At 38.1% G+C, this 20,021-nt stretch overlaps 1 protein-coding gene across 16 annotated transcripts in view; it reads right to left on the minus strand.

The window, feature by feature from the left end:
* nav3 (neuron navigator 3) overlaps positions 1-20,021 on the minus strand; it is a 374,692-nt gene that overhangs the window by 63,746 nt on the left and 290,925 nt on the right. For all 16 annotated transcript variants that reach the window (XM_051107138.1, XM_051107136.1, XM_051107137.1 and 13 more), the window contains 2 exons: positions 14,416-14,528; positions 2,375-2,483 (listed from right to left, as the gene is read on the minus strand). In XM_051107138.1, coding sequence (XP_050963095.1) covers positions 2,375-2,483; positions 14,416-14,528 — 222 coding nt within the window. The remainder of the gene's footprint in view (positions 1-2,374; positions 2,484-14,415; positions 14,529-20,021) is intronic.

Genomic DNA, 20,021 nt, shown 5'->3' on the forward strand with positions numbered 1-20,021 from the left:
CTCAGCTGGGATCATTTAGAGCCCTTTAAAGCTGCATTTAAACTGCATTTGGAAGTTCAAAATCGGGGGCACCATTGAAGTCCATTATATGGAGAAAAATGCTGAAATGCTTTCCTTAAAAACCATCATTTCTTTACGACTTAAGACAGAAAGACATGAACATCTTGGATGACAAGGGGGTGAGTAAATTATTTGTAAATTGTTGTTCTGGAAGTGGAATTCTCCTTTAATGTGTCGTGACAGATCACTGTATTGCCTTATTAGATCAATCGATACTTGAACTGATCGTCTTTTCTTATTTACTTACAACACAAAATAAACATGAATAGATATCAGAACTTTTATTTCAACCGCGGAATAACGTCAATACACACAATTTCAAGTTCAAGTCCACTGAAGTTATTCTACTCCTGATTTGTTCGTTGGGCATTATGGCGGATTCAGTGTTATGATTGGTCAGATCACCTGTCAATCAAGCTGTTTGCGAAAGGTCAATTATGGCTTATGATGGTTTGAAATCTTTGGAAACAAGCTCTAGCTTGATAAATCTGGCAACATTTCAAGACTATAAATATCATGCATGCTTGCCAATTAACACGAGCGTTTACATTTCTTTTTGTCACTGCATAACGCATAAATATTTAAGTCAATTTTGAGTAAACACTAAAAAATTTGTAAACACTCGGTTGGGACTTCCACCTACATCACATGTGAGTTTTCCAATGTGACTACGTAATGCGCAAAGTCGTGGAAAATGGCTAATCGTTTTGCTGGATAAGACCCTTATTCCTTGGCTGGGATCATGTAGAGCCCTTTAAAGCTGCACTGAAACTGCAATTTGGACCTTCAACCCATTGGCCACCACTGATGTCCACTTTATGGAGAAAAATCCTGGAAAAGCCTTTTCTTTTTCAACTGAAGAAAGAAAGACATGAACATCTAGGATTACATAGGAGTGAATAAATTTATCAGGAAATTTTAATTTTGAAGCGAACTAATCCTTTAAGCTGCCTATATAGTAGCTACTATAATATTTATAACGAGTCAACATTCGATAAATCCCCTTGAGATTCTTGACATTAAGTCTAGAGGGATTTTTATTTTCTTTGAGATGCTGTCTTGACCTTGAAAAAAGATTTTGTTTTTCCATAACATTGATCAATACAATATTTAAGCTCTGAGAAACTTCAAAACATGAACACAGGCTCAGATCAATAAAGCTTTGTGGCATTCCCAACACAGCAGTGAATAGGTGTGCGTATAAGCTTCTGAAAGAATCCTTACACTCCACACTCTTTCAGAATATATACCCTATGGTATGTTCGGAGATGAATGGAAGTCAATTTATGCAATGACACTCCAATGTATGCATGATGGAATCCACAAAGGAGGCCAATGTCTCAGGAAACCACAGGTCAACCTGACAACCAAACAGTGTAAAAAGGTGAAAAATGGAGCTCCTCCGTACAATTAAAAGAGTCCTGACTGGACACTATCTTCTTTCCATCTATGCAACCCTGTCGTAAGTCATAAAACATATTCTACTGAATTACTACGTTTAGTTTGTCACAGTGAAGAATAGCTTTTCCTTATCTTCGTTCATTGCGAGCACAGCCTGACAGCCGTGTGTCAACAATATATATCTGACCATTATGAACTCCAAGGGTTGGAGTTTTTTGATTCATGGGCTCTTTACTGGTTAGCTTTACGGTGAGGGAGTGTGAGGAAGTGTCTAACACCTTTTTGGCTCCTTTGAGAAGCAATGTGCTATGAAAAAAAACAAAAAGGCCAAGCATTGATTTCCAAAGAAGATGCTCCCCGTGAGGGAAAGAGAGAGAGAGGGCCAACACCATCTGTCATGTCAGAGCGCTGCCTCTGAACCACTTTCCTGTGAAATTACGTTCACATTGTGAGTGAGATAAAGAGAGAGGTGCTGAAATAGGCCATTCCAGAGCCGGACGAATGTGGTTACGCTTATGTATTTTCTGCAGTAATTGGGTGTTTGGGAATTCGGGTTTTAATAAATGATTAACCCTAGACAAAAATGAGAGCATTTTTCATTTCACAATGAGATTGGTGAGCGTCTTTGTTAGCAAAGATGTTGGCACAGTGAGGGTTTGCATTGTTTATGAGTGCCAAACTGAGCTCTGTCTTTAAAGAAATTAAATTGGCAGAAGAAACCCAATTTTTGGAAAGTGCAGCTGTCACTGTTTTGAAGCTAATGAACTTCCTTTTCATGATTACGCAACCGCTATATATATATATCTTTGTGGATAAGGCAATCCTAAAACGCATTGCGACAACTTGCAAAAAGCTGCTTCACCACCTACATGAACCAGCATTAACTGGTGACCAATGACCAATGAACACTCACCTGTGGCTAAGCTGCGTCCCACGTAAACTCGACATGGTTTCTTCAAGATTCTGTCTCAGGTCAGCGATGTTCTTCACTGTACGCATCCGTCTAGTTTCTGGATCTTCCCCTGGTGGACAGAGAGGATAAAACATTGGTTACTGACCCTTCTACAGCCGCCAAGTCTCTTGCTAGTAAACAGTCTGGAAGGCAGAACGGACTCGGCATATGAACCAGTCAAACATGCTGCGGCCAGCGGTTAGTGAGCCGAGGCTGTCTGCTCTTGGATGTCAACTCTGATGCTGAAGCTACAGCTTGCTGTGCAGCTGATGGGATAAAGGGACAGATTTCACGGTCATCACTTTTCTGCGAATCACGGAGTAATCCGTGTGCTATGACACCACTTCTTAACCCCTAAGCCTGGCTCAAAGTTTGGCTGGTGCACGATTTGCTTATAAAGCAGAAATATGTCAAATCTAAACAGACTTAGCCAATTTACTGCACATATTTTCATCCTTGTTTTGGAATAAGAGGATATATTGATTCATCTCAGTGATATCCACCTTATTCTTCAACACGGAAGCAAGCCTATGCGTAAGACTTCCGGTTCATTAGCTGCTATAGGGAAATAACGAGAAGCTGTAAACAGTAAAACTGTTTGCACTACAAACCAGTGTGTTCAAAATTAAGACAACACATTAAAATAATACAGTAAGACAAACCAATTTGCAATATCAAGCAGCAAAGCTGTTTTATACAGCTAAAAAAAATCTGGACGTGGATGACCCCAGAGGCCAGACCCAAAAAATTTACAAATGGTCACGACAAAAATAAGGTGGATAAATCATTTGGATCTGTCCCCCCATAAAGATTCATTCAGTGAACCTTTTCTCCAGGTTACAACATTATTGTTAGTGACTAATGAGTGTCTTTTTGTGTGAGTCGTTGACTCATTCACTCAACTTATTCATTTAAAAATCTGCTTTGAGATACAAAGTAGACTTCAGAAATGCTGTTTTAAATGTTTCCCCACAAATTACAACAGAGTCCATCTTCCATTATATAATAAATAAAGAAATAAATATAATAAATAAATGAATAAACATTAAATTGCAAAAACGCCCTTATGAAGCCAGGAAAAGACAGCAAAGGCAGCAATCATGTGCTTCTTGATGATTTGAATATGATTTGTTCGCTAGAAAGACTTGTTCATGAATAACACCAATTAGAACACAGGTTCTGGATCTGCAGAGGTTCAGTTAAAGGAACACTCCACTTTTTTTTTTGAAAATAGGCTCCACTAGAGTTAAACAGTTGAGTTTTACATTTTTCAAATCCATTGAGCCGATCTCCGGGTCTGGTGGTAGCACTTTTAGCATAGCTTAGCATAGATCATTGAATCAGATTAGATATTACAGAATCTGATTTGGTATTATGAAGCCTAAAAATAGTCTCCCTGTGCAAGCAGGTGGTCACGTTGGTTATGTTGACGGAAGTTAGCCTGTTTTCAGACACTGCGTTATATCATTGTGCCTGCTGTACCCATGGTACGGTAGCAAAGTTCCTTGATAATTACGCCGGAATGAGAGAATAGTTCCTAGCCATATCGGCCTAGAAAATCACAACGTTTCATTTTCTGTACGTCTTAGTACACAATGTAACTACAGAAGAGTCAAGTTTTAAATAGGAAAAATATCGAAACTCTTTGGTCATTTTTGAGCAAGATGCCTACGGTCTAACCTGATTCAATGATCTATGCTAAGCTATGCTAAAAATGCTACCGCCAGACCCGGAGATTGGCTGAATGCATTCGAAAACAGTAAAACTCAACTGTTTAACTCTAGGGGAGTTGGAAAATGAGCCTATTTTCAAAAAAAGTGGAGTGTTCCTTTAAGTGCTTCTTTTCCACTGCATTAAACTCCTTGAACAAAGACACTCATAGAGACACTCATACAGGCTGATGATGGCAGTAGGAGGTCTAACAGCAGGTGTGCAGGGCTCCCGCATCCCATCAGAGACCTGCTTATTTGATCCAATCACGTCTGGCCCTAATACACGCCTCCTGACTGTAAAATACCATGCCAATGGCGTGAGGTATGATGTGAACCACTAATTAATCTCATAGTATATTAGTGCACTGCTCTTAAGTAATGCTTACGTGATGATGTTTGCATATAAATGTGTTATAGCAGTGTGTGAACACAACCACCCTACAATGATTAAAAATCTATTCACTCCTTTTTTATTAATCCCCCAAAAAACTAAAGTCTTAATTATCAAGCCGTTTGGATTTTCTGAGCAGTATGATGTCATACTGCTCAAGCCCCGCCCACTACTACTGATAAACTGTCCTGTATTTGCATATTTCTCTCTGCGCTCAAACAGCTGTAGCAACAACGTCTTGTAAGCAATGTAGGTGTTTTGTATTTGGATGTAAAAGTGAACATAAGAGTCTTTATTTTCTCCCGACAGGAGAGCCACTGAGAACGCAATGGATTAGTTTTGCTTTTGATGGTAATGCCTCCAAACAGATAAAAAACAGACAAGACGGGTGGGGTAAACCCATTATCATTTAAAGAGACATGCGCCGAAATGGGTTGCTGTGAACAGAGCTGTTTCTGACAAGGTAAAAAGGGTGTTGTTTTACATGACCACTGAGGAATTGTAAACAAAGTATTTTGCAGACATTTCTTGAAGACCCTAAAGAATCTTACCAACTTGGGAAAAATGGGGATCTGACGTCCTGTTTAAAATGATCAATAAATCAAAACTGATTGTATTTACTTTCACAATACACATTATTAATTTTAAATGTGACTTTACAAAATACAAATTTTAGTCTTTAGCAACAGTGGGAAAAAAAAAGGTAAAAGGTGATTCCCATGATGAATCGCATTAAGGTTTACACCCAGAACTACTTCCAACAGCACTTCTCACTTGTCAAACACCTCAAGGTCAAAGCTTATTTTTCTCCTGCGTAGGTAAACGCCACCTCATATTGTGTGTTAACACATCTGTGCTGCTGCTGAAAGAACTGGACACTCTCCTATACACAGATAAACAGTCAAATCAATCTGTTTTTTTGGAAGAAAAACTGTCTGACAAACAAAAGCAATCAAGCAAGTGAGCCTGACTCAAGCCATCTGAGTGGAAGATCCATCTGAGAGGGTAGAAGATGGATGAAGAACACAACCAAGTGCGAGAGCGTCATGACTAGAGCGTCAAGACATGAGAGTGAAAAAAAAAATTGAGAAGTTGGTCTTGAGGCTGTTTTATACATTTTTTTTCACTCACATTTGCATTTGGTGCATTATTATATTCAAAACAGTTTTAGATTGCTAAACTGCAATATAAAAAAGAAAAGTTCATGGTCAAAAGCAATGTAAGATGTCTGTTTTTATAGGTACATAGAGCACTTTATAGTTTGCACAGCAGATGTTACAAAATATGACTGTACAGGTGATGAAGTAAAGGGAATCACATACACTTTCAGCTACCATCCATTTTAAAGCACTCTGCTTTAAAAATATTAAGCTAAGACGTCAACCTAACAAAAAAATTAAAAAACACTCAACCTCACTATTTTAAGTAGTTCACTGTCCTGATCCCTACAGCACAGAAAACATGACCCGGGAGCACAAACAAACAAATAATGAGTCACAGTGAATGTATCAGGCACTCTTTTACCCCGAAGGCTTTGTTTTATGGGATTGTAATGGACCATTCAGCCAAACTGTGTAAGGCAAATAAAGTAGTTTCTCACATATAGTGCTACAGGGCCATTTAAAACCCACACACACATAGCAGGTGCATGGCAATTCTTACTGCATGTGAATGCTGGATACCAGCAAACATACAAGAGCTTCTGACTCAGATATCTGATGATCAAGAGGGCTCTGGGTGGCATAATGTGCACTTGTTGCCCTCTGGGTGAGCAGACACATTTCTGCAAGCACCACTTGAGCCTGTCAGCAGCAAAGGAGGGCGTGAGGACACACCGCTGGCTCTGTCTGATCCGATGGTAGCTGAGCATTTGCACTGATTTAACCTCATTGTGACAGTGTGAAAAGGAACCTCAGAGTCTTCTCTGTTGAATGCATTGTGAGGTTTTTGTTTTGCATAATTCAGAGCTGTATTGTACTGTATCACTCATTTCAAATGGAGATGCAAATGTGTGACACAGCAGGTTTGTGCGCCTTCACAGCAAAGAGCTTAGCCATTTACATATAGTGTTAAAGGTACAGTAGCAAAAACCTGATTAATTCTAAGTGTCAGCAAGGGTGGAAAATAGTCATGTAAAAGAAAATAATTACTAATTTTGGTCTAAGAAACACTGACTAATATTAAAAGTTGACTAATATGAAAGAATGCTGTACAAAATTGACTGCGATGATGCTAGGTTTCACTGGTTGGTTGATAGGATGTTGCTACGCAGTTTTCTGGCCTTTAGTATTAATACGTTAGCCTAAAGGTTATCTATAAGCGAGTGCACTCCAAAACAATCACAAAATTCGTATTTAGAATATGGCTTAACGATTTTGATGAAATCACCCTGCACTTCGACTTCTCATCAATCTTTCTGTCCAATCAAATGGTCTCTAAAATCCAAAAAGTCCCGCCCACTAATCTATAAATGGATGCTGAAGCTGCGACTGAAATCGGTCACTTTTTCACAGATTTTGTATTTTCTGTATGGTGAATGACACATATTGCACTATATAGGGGATAGGGAATGATTCAGATAGTGTAAATATGCTTTCAGTTGGAGCGAAGGAAGTCGTGCGCTGCGTTATGCGAACTGTCTTCTGTCTGGGTCATGCGCGCACACAGTCGGCTCTGGTCCAGAGACACAATAGCACGGAGCGATCATATGCGTGAGTCGCCGCACACTACAAAACGTAATATGTCCCGCCCTGTCTTCCTGTTTTAATTTAAACAGTCACAGAGGAAAACTGGCCGTCATACACTAGACGAGTGAGGACCATATACTACCACACTTTAAACTCATTCCGATCACAACAAAGTCGTTCAGAAATGTGTGCCTTGTTGCTAGAAGATGTGTGCTCTAAAACTTAAATGATCTGAAATTATCAAACACGTTTGATATCCTTCGACTAAATGGATTCGTAGTCTAAAGCTAAACAATCGGAGTTGATAACTCATCACGATTTTCTGTCAACTCAAATCTCTGACTTTCGGCAACTAGCGTTGACATATCCAAACGGGAAAATCTGAGCAAAAGTCGTGCTGTGTATTCCAGCCTTAAGGCTAAAATCATTAGACAGATTGTGTAACAGGACATTCTTCTATCTCCATAACAAAAACTGTGCAGAACGAGTTACCTTCCGAAGTTTCTTATGCATAGAGATTTGAACAAACCTCTAACTTTAAAGAGATTATCCAAAACTAAGGGTTCCTTATTTACTCACCCTCATGTCATTCCAAACTTGTTTGTGTTTCTCTCATCTGAGAATATTTTGAAGAATGTTGGAGTACTGACTTTCACAGTTTTCCCAAAAAAGCACTAAATTTCTCTCAAAACATCGTCATTACTCTTTCACGGAATTGGGTTGGAATCACATGAGGATGTTCATTTTTAGGTGACCTATCCCTTTACGCATTAGCAATAGTAACAGTGACCACTAAAAGAATATGGAATAGCCTTTAAAGCATTTCCTTAGGTAACTCAAAAGCTGTGTGCAAGAATGCCACTATATGACTGAACTACAGGGAGCTGAATTACTTCAGTAAGATGAGGTGGTGGGCTTGTGAACAAACAGCCCCGTGGTTGACGGTTAACGCTATATGGACTAGGAATAAAAGCATGGATCACACCGACGGGAGGGTAAATAGAGCTATTGATCAGAGCAGCAGACAGCATGGCAGCACTTCAATAGCCGGCAGGTAAATCTAGCTTCTAAATGTTCTCCCACTGCACAATCAGAGAACCATAATTCAACCAGACACGTTTCTAATGCAGTTACACACACACTCGACCCAGAGTTCAAGATTAAAAATGACCATTACAACAGCAAGGTACAATCAAAGACTCTACTGATGAGTTTGAGTGACTCTGTGTAGCTATACTGTGTGGCTATATGTGGCATGGCACTTACGGCGTGTCTGTGGGTTCAAAACCTGCTCCAGGTCTCCCAACATAGTGAGTATAACTTCTTTGTCCAGCTGTGCCTGCTCATCCCTGGCACTCTCAAGCTCCCAGTCTCCTCCGGTGCCCTCCGGACCTGCCCGGGGGTCCTCATCCGATTTTCTAAAGCTGCCCGCTTTCTCCACCACTTCGGGTCGTTGGTGCTGATGCGCAGGTGCCATCCGGCCAGGCTTACGACCCCAGGGCACAGGTATAAGGGAGTGTTCGGATTGGGAAAGCACCTTGGTGAGGGACAGCGAGAGTGAGCGAGCTCGGGTGCTGCTGTCGGGATGTTTGCGGCCGCTACCTCGGCCATGTTGGGGCGAGGGCGATGAAGACGAAGTCCCGGAGGCTGATGAAGGTGGGCACGGTGGTTCATCCAGCTCAAAGGCATAAACCCTCTGCTCCCCATCGCTAAGCAGCACGAGATTTCCGAGAGAACGTTGCTTGCGGAGGTTTAAGTTGTCCGGGAGAGGCTGCGGTGACTTGCGAGGCGGGCTGCCGCCCTGGAACACAGAAAACTCGGCTCCTCGCTTCATATTTTCACACGTTCTTTACACTTTTTCTTCCTTATCTTGAAGTTAGTTCCTCCTCACATGATCTGCGAGCCTCAGGTGGCTCTTGTGCTCAGACGCAAAGCTGCCCCTTGCACCAGGGAGCTTCAAATATCATCCTGCCCACACGCACGCTCGCTCGCCGCAGCCAATAACCAGCATCCAGGTGCTTGCACTGAGAGCATAGTCCTCCTGTCTTCCTCCTCTTATTCTCTTCTATCACTTCTTTCCTTCAATGCAGCACGGAGCCTCGTGGGAAGCAGATCTGCACCAGATTACGGTTAAATTGTGATACACGTCCTTCACGGCATTTCCCCCTCTTCCTGTTTCTCTTTCAGCGAGCAAAGACTCTTCACACACTCTGTCTATTAATTACCGGCTGGAGCGAGCGCATGTGGTTCGCTCCAAGGGACAGCAGCAGAGACTGAGTGTGTGTGTGCTCACTGAGACAGAAGCTCAGGGTCCGCCTGCTCCTTTTAACATGCTGTGAGCCGCTTCATTCTCTTTATCCATCTCTCTTTTTCTTCTCTCTGTTTCTCTGTGCAGCAGTGATGGCTGGTTTCCTGTTGCTGTTAGCTACCGAGTCAGCACACACCTTCGCAGCAAAACAGTATTTGTGTGTGTGTGTCTGTGTGTGCTGTGGGAATAATGTAAGACAAAACTGGCTTGCAACACTGCGATCTGTCCTCAGACTCTCTTCATACTGAAGAAGGGTGTTAAAATTATATATTTGTAAATGCTGCAGCACACAGGCAAACTATAATGGAAATTATACAAAAGAGCAAAATTCTAGTATAATATCTCCCAAAACACAATGATTTTCAACCTTTACAAATCAGGATTTCAAGAAACTTAAACAAACATCAGTAACACTATTTTATATTACTGATAGACAAACAAATAATATAATATAATATAATATAATATTAATATACAAAATAATAAAAAATATATATGTTGCACTAAAAAGACAGGTACAAATATCTATATATTATATATATTATAGGTCATAATTAATTCATTTTTAAAGGTTTTTTCACGGACTTTCGACAAGCTATTAACAAAATGCTTGGCTAATATTTCAGAATTAACTAGATTTTTTTCCCCCTTATAAATTTTAGCACCACCACCAACCAACAAGCCATTAAAATGTGCAAAAACCAAACAGGTGCATGCAGAGATTTTGTTTTTGTACTTGCATTGAGCGGAACATATTTTACAACTGGGCGGAACCCACAATGCTCCTCAACAGGAAGTGAGTTCTGAGGTTAACATCTATAAGTAGTCCATGTGAGGGTTTCCCTGACCGCAGCACTGGCAAAGCCATGGCATTTCAAACATGACCAGATGTAGAAAAATGCCTGGATACTCTTAAAAAAAGGTTCCAAAAGCGGAGGGGGTTTGCAATGATGCTATAGGGGAACCATTATAGGTTCTCCAAAGACCCTTTCAGCGAAAAATTCTTTAAAAAACATTATTTAAACATTATTTTAAAACATTATTTAGTGTAAAGAACATTTGAATAATCCAAGAACTTTTTGTGTGATAAAAAGGTTCCATGGATGCTGGAAACTTTATTTTTAAGAGTGTATAGGCTACCCAAGATGAAAAATAGTTTTCTCTGATGTTCCAATTTCAAAGAAAAGACCAGGAAAGGTCAGTTTTTATTGAGTTCTAATTTCTGTAAAATAGGGATAATCTCAAGATGTTTCTTCTAAAATAAAAACAAATGAAGGCAGTTGTTGGATCTGAAAAATCCAAGATTTTTTAAAACTCCATTTGATTTCTATTTGATCCACCGCTATCTACAATAGGTGACACTATTGCGATAATAAATCTCAATTTTGATTTGTACTTCTATTGGACAATTTTTACTTTCTCTGCATATTAATCTGCATCATCTTAAAGGTGATATATCATGAAAATCTTTTTCCATGTTTAAGTACTATAAACAGGTCCCTGTTGCAACTACCAACTCAGAAAATGTGAAAAAGGACAACCCAGTAACTTTGTTTTGGTAAGCCTTTCTCTGCAAGCTTGTGAAAAAGCTAGCTGTTTAGATTTTGTTCACCCCGTGACATAGAAACAGGATCTTATTATAATATTACTGCCCCTTGATATGCATGTTTCCACCCACAGCATCGCCATTTTGTTTTCATAAGCGACGGTGTGCCAGTTTTAACGCCATGGGGAAGGTTCGAGCAAAGCATGCTAACTGTTCTGTCTTTAGCTGCCATGTCGAGTGCCAGCCTCAGAAGAGACAAGACAACAGTGGATTTATTGATTTATTTACAGTATATTACGCTATTGCCGCACAGATCTAATATAAACATGCGATTTCCTTCCCAGCTGTTTACCTTTACAGATATAACCAGCTGTTTTTGTAACTCATGTGTGTTTTTAACATAAACTTGTGTGTATTTGACAGTTGAAGCGCAATAAGATATGAAAGAGAACTTAGTTTAGTACTCACATGACGTGTGACAGCCGTTTTCTGTGCTTTCTTTTCTAATCAAAATCAAACAAATTGGCAGAATATCTGAGGTACGAGCTGTAAAGGCACAGCTATATTCTAGAAAAAAGGGGCGGGGAGCAGCATCTCATTTGCATTTAAAGAGACATGCACGAAAACATTGTGTTTCTGCTTCCACTCAAAATAGGCATTTTCAAAATGATATAATAAATGATCTGTGGGCTATTTTAAGCTGGAACTTCTTAGACACATTCTGGGGACACCTGAGACTTATAATACATCATGTAAAAAGGGGCAGAAGCAAAAACCTCAGACAGACTAACAATCTTGAATAACTGGATGCACCATTTAGAATTTTTATTTACTTCCAGTGGTGGACGAAGTACGCAAGTTGAGTACTTGAGTAAAAGTACAGATACATATAATAAAATATTACTCCAGTAAAAGTAAAAGTGCTCCTCCTTTAATTTTACTCGAGTGAAAGTACAAAAGTACCCGATTTTTTATGTACTCAAGTAAAAAAGTACTGAAAGATTTATTTTGCAATTTTATATAGACTACTTGATTGAATTTTATATTAGCACATATTTTTTTATAATCCTACTGCTCAAAATACCTGGGATTTTTCCAAAAAATACATTTTTGTTGTTGATATGGACTATGTTGATAAGAGTGATGTAGTAATATTCAATATGAACCTTACACTGCGATGTACCTGAGAGAAGATTTGACCATCAAATTTTCACCAGTAAGAAAAAAGTGTTTTAAAGCTTGTTTTGCATAATGTCACAGTTATATATGACATGAGAATAAGGCCTGAAGTTAGCAAGAACATTTTAAGGAAAATATAATTATATTTTCATAATGATTTTTTCCTTTCAAATATTGTATGTGTAAAAACGCCCCTGGCCAAATGCACCCAGAGGGCATCACTTTCCACTTTGATAATTACTGTAGTTACCATGTTCTGAGCATGACATCCTTTTTCTCTCAGATGTAATCTATCTAGGTGGTTGAATAAAAATATGTGGACTTCATATCTAAAAATTACCTCAACTTAGCACCAGCAAGCAGCTAGACAGTTTGCATCAGCTAACAATATTTACTTATTTTCAGTATGGTTTAATAAACATTCATATCTGTCTACTCTAGCTGATCCAAACAATATAAAATTTTATGCTGTTGCTAAACAATATAAAAACAGACGTCACGTAGGGCTACAAGCGTAGCATTTTAATAAAACTGCTAACGTTACATTAGCGAGGAATATGAACGTGCATGAGTTATTTTATTTAAGCTGTTATTTAAATTTTTCATTTTTAATGTGTCTGAATTCAAGCATTTCAGTGCGCTTAAACAGATCACCTTTTACAGCAGATGTAATTCACAAACAACGAACAGCTTTGAACTAAATATGATTTTCAGTTATAATAATTAATCCTAAAATTAGACATTAGTAACTTACTTTTCGCAGCATCAGTCGCGCGCGCACAAGATCTCCCGGTTCTTACTTGTGAATTCAGTTGACTGGAGACTCGCTCTAAACGGATCATTTGAATCAGTGAGTTGTCGACTCGAGAACAGCTGCAATCGGATCATTCCAATTCGTCAATGAATCGTTTGGCGCGATTGGCGAATAAATTTAACAGGTTCGTTGAAAAGAATCAGTTTGTTCATGAATCAGACACCGCTTGTGCGTCTCAGAGCACGTGATATATTATAAGGAGTAACGATGTGTTTATGAAATGTAGTGAAGTAAAAAGTACGATCTTACGCTTTGGAATGTAGTGAAGTAAAAGTGAAAGTTACTCAAAATAAAACTACTCCAGTAAAGTAGAGATACTTGAAAAATGTACTTAAGTACAGTAACGAACTACAACTACTTCGTTACTGCCCACCACTGTTTACTTCCTTCATTTGTTTTCAGCAGCACAGTGTCAGCTATAAACTGTCTCAAAACTCTCCCAATGCAGCATAAAACGTACAACAAATGTCTGACCATGAGTCATAATGTTATTGCTGCTTCCAAATCTACTTGCAAACAACAATGTCCCTCACCTTCAAAATGACCACAGCAGGGCTGCATTCTCACTGACGTGCAAACACTGACCGCTTTGTGGTTATGTGTTTGTGTCTGCAGTTTATTTACTTTAATTTGACATTCCAGGCATTTTTTTCCATGCTGGAGCACTAATTTATATCTCATTAAAGAAGAGGGGGCCGGTTTGAGGAACGATTTTCCAGTCGAGTTTGTTTTGAGCTGTTTTAGATTGTTAATTATGAACAAAATGTATTAAAGTAACAACAGGGAACCTCAGGGATACACAAGATGATCAGACCCCAAACTGATTAAATCTCACTACGTACGGAATTAATGAAATAAACCAAAAGCATTTGCAGAGGGATATGACGACAGTGGCTGTGCTGATAAATATGCACACAGAAAATGAACAACTACGAGCGTATGTCACAGTGCACCCTCCAATTCCAAAATCTGCAGCGCAGGTAAATGCAGGATTTGGGCACAATTTGCATTTATTTCTCACAGTTGCTCGCTGGCTGGTTGTTAAGAGATGTGTGCTAGCAGCGCCTGAGCACCAGGCAGCTATCTTCAGCTATCAGCTGTCACATCACAGTCCCCCACATGGAGAAATACACACAAGCACGAATAAACAACACATTCTGCAGCCTGGCCTCCCAAACAAGGCCGGCCTTTGTCCACCTGTCATATCTGACCTTTTCTTGCTGCGATAGCAACATGGAACTAGCGGCCTGCAGAGAGAATCTGTGCATGTGTTTCGGCTTCTGTGTGTATGTGTGTTGTGCTCGCATGTGTGTGACTGTGTGTAGGTATGCATGTGCACATGTGGCAGTGCTCATTCTACTGTACCTGAGATCTCCTCCAGGCACTGTTTGGCGGTCTTGCTGTAGACCAGGTCTTTTGTGGGACTGAGACACGGTTCAGGGGGGACCACAGTAGTGCAGTCGTTCTCTGAGTATGTCCTAGGTGAAGCAAAAGGAAAAATTACAAATTAATTATTGGCATTTTAGACAGAGTAGTTTTTTTTGCATGCATGCATACATACTATCATACAGTCAACATTAATTTATTTTAAAAGAAAGCAACTCTTACAGTAAATATAAAAGTTTTATTTTACTAACACTTACATACTTATAGTTTTTGATTATATTTTCAATTAGATGTTTTTTTTATTATTATTTTCTGTTTACATTTTCATTTTAGTTTAAATTTTAGTCATTTTGTTGCATGTTTCTGTCATTTTTATCAGTTTTTGTTTTTAAAATAGACAATACAACAAAAGTTTTTGAACAGTAAGATTTTTTGCTTTTTAAATGTCTTTGCTTACCAACCCTCCATTTATTTGATCCAAAGTACAGCAAACTCAGTAACATTTTGAAATATTTTACTATTTAAAATAACTGTTTGAATATATTTGTGAATATATACTGTGATTTCAAAGCTGAATTTTTAGCATCCTTCAGAATTTTTTCTTTATTGCTACTCAAAAAACATTTATTATTATCTAGTAGACTATTTATAGGTTTCTTGGATGAATAGAAAGTTCAGAAGAACAGCATTTACCTGAAATAGAAATCCATTATAAATGTCCTAATCAACACTTTTGATCAATTTAAAGCATCCTTGCTAAATAAAAATTATTAATTTCTATAATTTTTCATGTAACACGGAAGACTGGAGTAATGATGCTGAAAATTTTACTTTGATCACAGGAATAAATTACATTTTAAAAATATTCAAATAGAAAATATTTCAAAATGTTACTGTTTTTGCTGTACTTCAGATTAAATAAATGCAGGCTTGAATAAATAAATGCAGGCTTGGTGAACAGAAGATACTAAAAAATATAAAAAATCTTATGTTGTTCAAATACTTTTGACGGGTAGTGTATGTCTATATAGGTTTTATTATTTTTTTTTTTTAGTTGATTTAGGTTTAGTTATTTCATCACTTCAATTTAAACTAAACAAAAAAGAAAAATGTAGATGATTTTTTAAATATTTAATGAACTATAAAATATAATATTATATTATTATATAAAATAGTTTATTACATAAATATTTATAAATACCATTATTATTATTATTAATAATAATAATAATAATAATAATAATAATAATAATATGTACTACTATTATTTAAAAAAATTACATTATTATTTAAAAATTAATTCCAAGTACTATAGACTAACTGTGCTACTATTTATTAAAAAAAAACTTTTTCCTATGGAATAAATCATAGATTAGTGACCTTTTATTGCTGTTTTCCTTGTAGGGTTTTAATGTTTGAAATTCTTGACAGGTTTGTCATTGTGGGGACACCCCCAAAATATAGCAAAACCTGGCAAACACTTGCACACACAACATTGTTCCGACTTAGTTGAAATAGACTGAGAAAAACTCTGATTGTATATGCATAACAACCACATCTACAACAAAGCCGTCCCAGGACACCTGCACTCGCCCAGATAAACATTCCTTCTCACACACACATGCAGTCACACACAAACAATTCACCAGCCAAATATTTCAGTGGCATGTCACACTGTTAGTTTCACCATGTGTTCCACACTCACGCCACTGAGACGCTGCATTACCTGTGACAACAAACACACACACATACGCACATACCCATATTTCACACAAACTCTGCCTGCAAATGCAAATAAGCAAATGATGCAGAAAGAAAAAGGGCTTAAACTGTCAAGTAACTTCAGGGCTTGGTGAGCTGAATGAACTCGTTAAGTGAAATTGCATAAAACAAAACAGACGGATTTAACAGAAGGTCAACTATAGACACACGCAGAGATTTTATGGCCAGCAGACACATGGTTTCATCTTTGTTAACATTTTCAAACAACATCACTGAAGCTGAGTGTTGATGTGAGGAGAGGCAGTAAACAGGTGGTCAACCTACTGTTCTCCATTCCAGTGGAAGAAAATACAAAAGCTCACTTCCAAACCCACATGAGCTACCCACCTAGACAACATTTTTAGGCATTATCACTTCTAACATAAAGCCTCAAAGAGAAGGATGCAAAACTAGAGTGCTTTATCCAATACTTAAGGCAGCAGTCTATATCAAAATCCTAAAACTTACTGTGGACATTCATATATTTAATGTATATTATATTTTATTCACTGCAGAAAAATACTGATCAATCTGTGGACTGTTTTTATGTCCATAAAAAAAACAAACAAATTTTTACAATTGTACAGTACTTTAGTAATGAAAAATATCTTAATCTGACTATTAAAAAACACAAAGAAACATCAAGGAATCCTGAAAAAAGCATCATGTTTTTTTTACATTTATAATTATATTTTATCTTACTTTATTTTATTTTTAAATCAGCATATTAGAATGATTTTTGAAGGAACAATGAATACTGGAGTAATGGCTGCTGAAAAATCAGCTTTGCATCACAAAAATAAATTTATTTTAAAATATATTCAATTAGAGAATTATTATTTTAAATTGTAAAATAATATCACAATTTTGCTATTTTTACCTTTTTTTTTTAAATAAACGGTAAGAAACTTCTTTCAAAAAATCTTACCGACCTGAAACCTTTGAAGGGTAGTAAATATACAATTAAAATTATCCAAAACTAAAGTTTTGAGGCTGGTAATGCAACTTCCTCAACTCACTTGCCCTGGCCAAGCAGGCCAAAAAAAAGTTTGACCCTGAGTGTAGCTGTAGGAGCATGATATCCACATGGACCTGTTCAAAATGCAGTGTATCGTCTCGCACACCGTCGAGTGCTGTTGCAGCCCTGCGGGTTTTACAGTGTCAAGCGAAGCTCTCGAGAGGAAGATCTGCAGCAGTGAAGGGGAGTGCGATAAGGGCTCCAGTTTAAAATTCCATAGACTTTAGGTTATAATCCTTATGAGACGGCACTGAGAATGCCAAACACAGCTTTAAGAAAACGCCATCGTCTTCCTGTGAATAATGAACCTGTGACAGGCCGGTAAGGAGGTGACTGTGTTTTTATAAGAACTGTTAAGCTCTTAAGGTTAGGCTGTGAAGGTATGTCAGACAGGGGTCAATAGGTTTGAGAGCTTTTTATTCAAGCAAAGGATTAAACCTGTTACTGAACATACAGAAGGGCTCAAATACAATACCTTTTCACACTCGTTTTCAACACTCTCATCTTTGTTATTCACAGGCCCATTAACACTCTCTTTGTCTCTTTAACAAGCTGACTCAAACTGTTGAATTCCCTCTGCTTATCAATCACATATTCTCTTTTCTGTTCCCACTTCCTCTTCCTCCGCTCTAACCTATTCACCCTCATTAGTCATCATTTGTGATGTCATCAATCTCTCGGTGAAGACTAAAGGAGGCCACGCCCCTTAAACGAGGCGGTCTGGCAAACGACTCAGCGGTTCCCACTCGGGCTAATAATACTGTCAAGATGAGACATTTACCCGCTGCTTTTTCTTACAAAGTATTGCGAGATTGGATAGGTGGCGCAAGGGACAGATGATCAGTGGGTGTGTGTTTGTGCATCTAAAAGCTGGTTTGATAAACTATAGATAGATTGCTGGTTCAACATATATTTGCCTGTAATTAATGAAGCTTCATGATGCTCTGTCAACCTCTGTGTAAGCAGGGTCTCACTCCATCTGGTCAAATAAAAACTAGTCTAGACAGTTTATACTGAAAAGAGATCCATTCTGTTAACACCACCCCCCACAGTCAGATTTAACAAGACATCCTTTAAATTTCTCGTTCTGCCTTCAAACTGACAGCAGCGTGAAAAATGATTGATTCGGAAATGACTGAAACCTGGGTCGCCTGCACAGAAACACCACTGTGCAACATGTCGGAGCAAGTGCACTTCCCATCAGGCCACCTCTAAAACATTCATTTCTTTCAAGATCCATCATGCAGATATTAAAGGGACAGTTCACCAAATGAAAATTCTGTTATTAATTACTCGCCCTCATGTCGTTCCAAACCCGTAAGACCTTCATTCATCTTCAGAACACAAATTAAGATAATTTTGATAAAATCCAAGAGCTTTCTGACCTCGCATAGACAGCAACACACCTACCACATTTAAGGCCCAAAAAGGTAGTAAGGACATCGTTAAAGGGGTTAATGCCCATTTTCCAAAAGTTGATATGATTCTTTAGGTTCTTAATGAAAAGTCTATAATATACTTTGGTTAAAAATTCTCAATGGTAGTGTAAAACAACACCCTTTTTACCTTATCAAAATCAGCTCTGCAAAAATCATCCTGTTCTGGTCAAGGTTGCTTTAAATGTTAATGAGCTCTGCTCGCCCCACCCCTCTCTTCTCTTTGTGGAATGACAAGGCTGTTTACTTTAGCCACATTTAGCCACATTTAGACGCTAAACTTGCTAACTAGAACGTTATTAGGAAAGGTGATCGCAAAGATTTATAAAAAATCCTTATACTCACTTCTGCTGTAAGTGAAGCTGGATCACAAATTATTCGTGTGAACAAAGACTGATATATGTAGATCGGGAGGTGCATTCCCTTCGATGACCCCTTTAAAATAGTCAGAGACATCAGTGATGTAATGTTGAGAAGTAACGACAATACTTTTTGTGTACAAAGAAAACAAAAACAACGACCTTTGTTATTTTTGTTTTCTTTGCACAAATGAAAGTATTTTCGTACCTTCATAACCAGTGATGGGAATAACAGCATTATAAGTAAACAGCGTTACTAACAGCATTGCTTTTTTTAAAGTAACGAGTAATCAAACGAATTACTGTTTCTCCCATTACAACGCCATTATCGTCACTGACAATGAAATGCAGTGTTACTATAATTGAGCTCATTGAAGCAGTTTTCATCCGAGTAGGCTCTCTCTCAGCCATAGGACCTGCAAAATTCATCTTCTGAGGTAAATTCTGGCTTATTCCTTTTAGCACGTCTTCTTCCAGAAACGAAAAGTAGTTGAGATTAACTTGATGAATGTTCACCTTTGTTTAGGGATGTTTAAAAGTGGAGCTCAGGTTGTTTTATTTACATGTCTGTGAAGAGAGGTGCCGGAAACCGAGACGACAGAGACGAGACGACCTTGTTTATTTTCTTTATTTTACAAAAGCACATGTGGTCATGTGCTTGTGGTCATGGTCATCAAAAAAAACAAGACAGACTGCACCAGTGAGATCTTCTACCCCAGAGGGTTAACAATGTTGCTGGAAGGTGTCTCTTACATTGTCCCACAGCAACATTAAAATAGTGTAGATGTTCCATGTTTTATTCATTTAATCCATGTTATTTGACATATCTGAACATTTCTTTTTATGTAACTCAGTTACTAACCCTATTTGTGAGAAGTAGCTAGTAACTATAACTAATTACTTTTTAAATCAACATGCCCAACACTGTATAACATTACGTTTGAACCACTAATGTCACATGGTCTATTTTAACAATGTCCTTACTACCTTTCTGGGCCTTGAACGTAGCTC

Source organism: Labeo rohita, chromosome 4, assembly GCF_022985175.1.
Source record: "Labeo rohita strain BAU-BD-2019 chromosome 4, IGBB_LRoh.1.0, whole genome shotgun sequence".
NCBI classification, from domain to species: domain Eukaryota; kingdom Metazoa; phylum Chordata; class Actinopteri; order Cypriniformes; family Cyprinidae; genus Labeo; species Labeo rohita.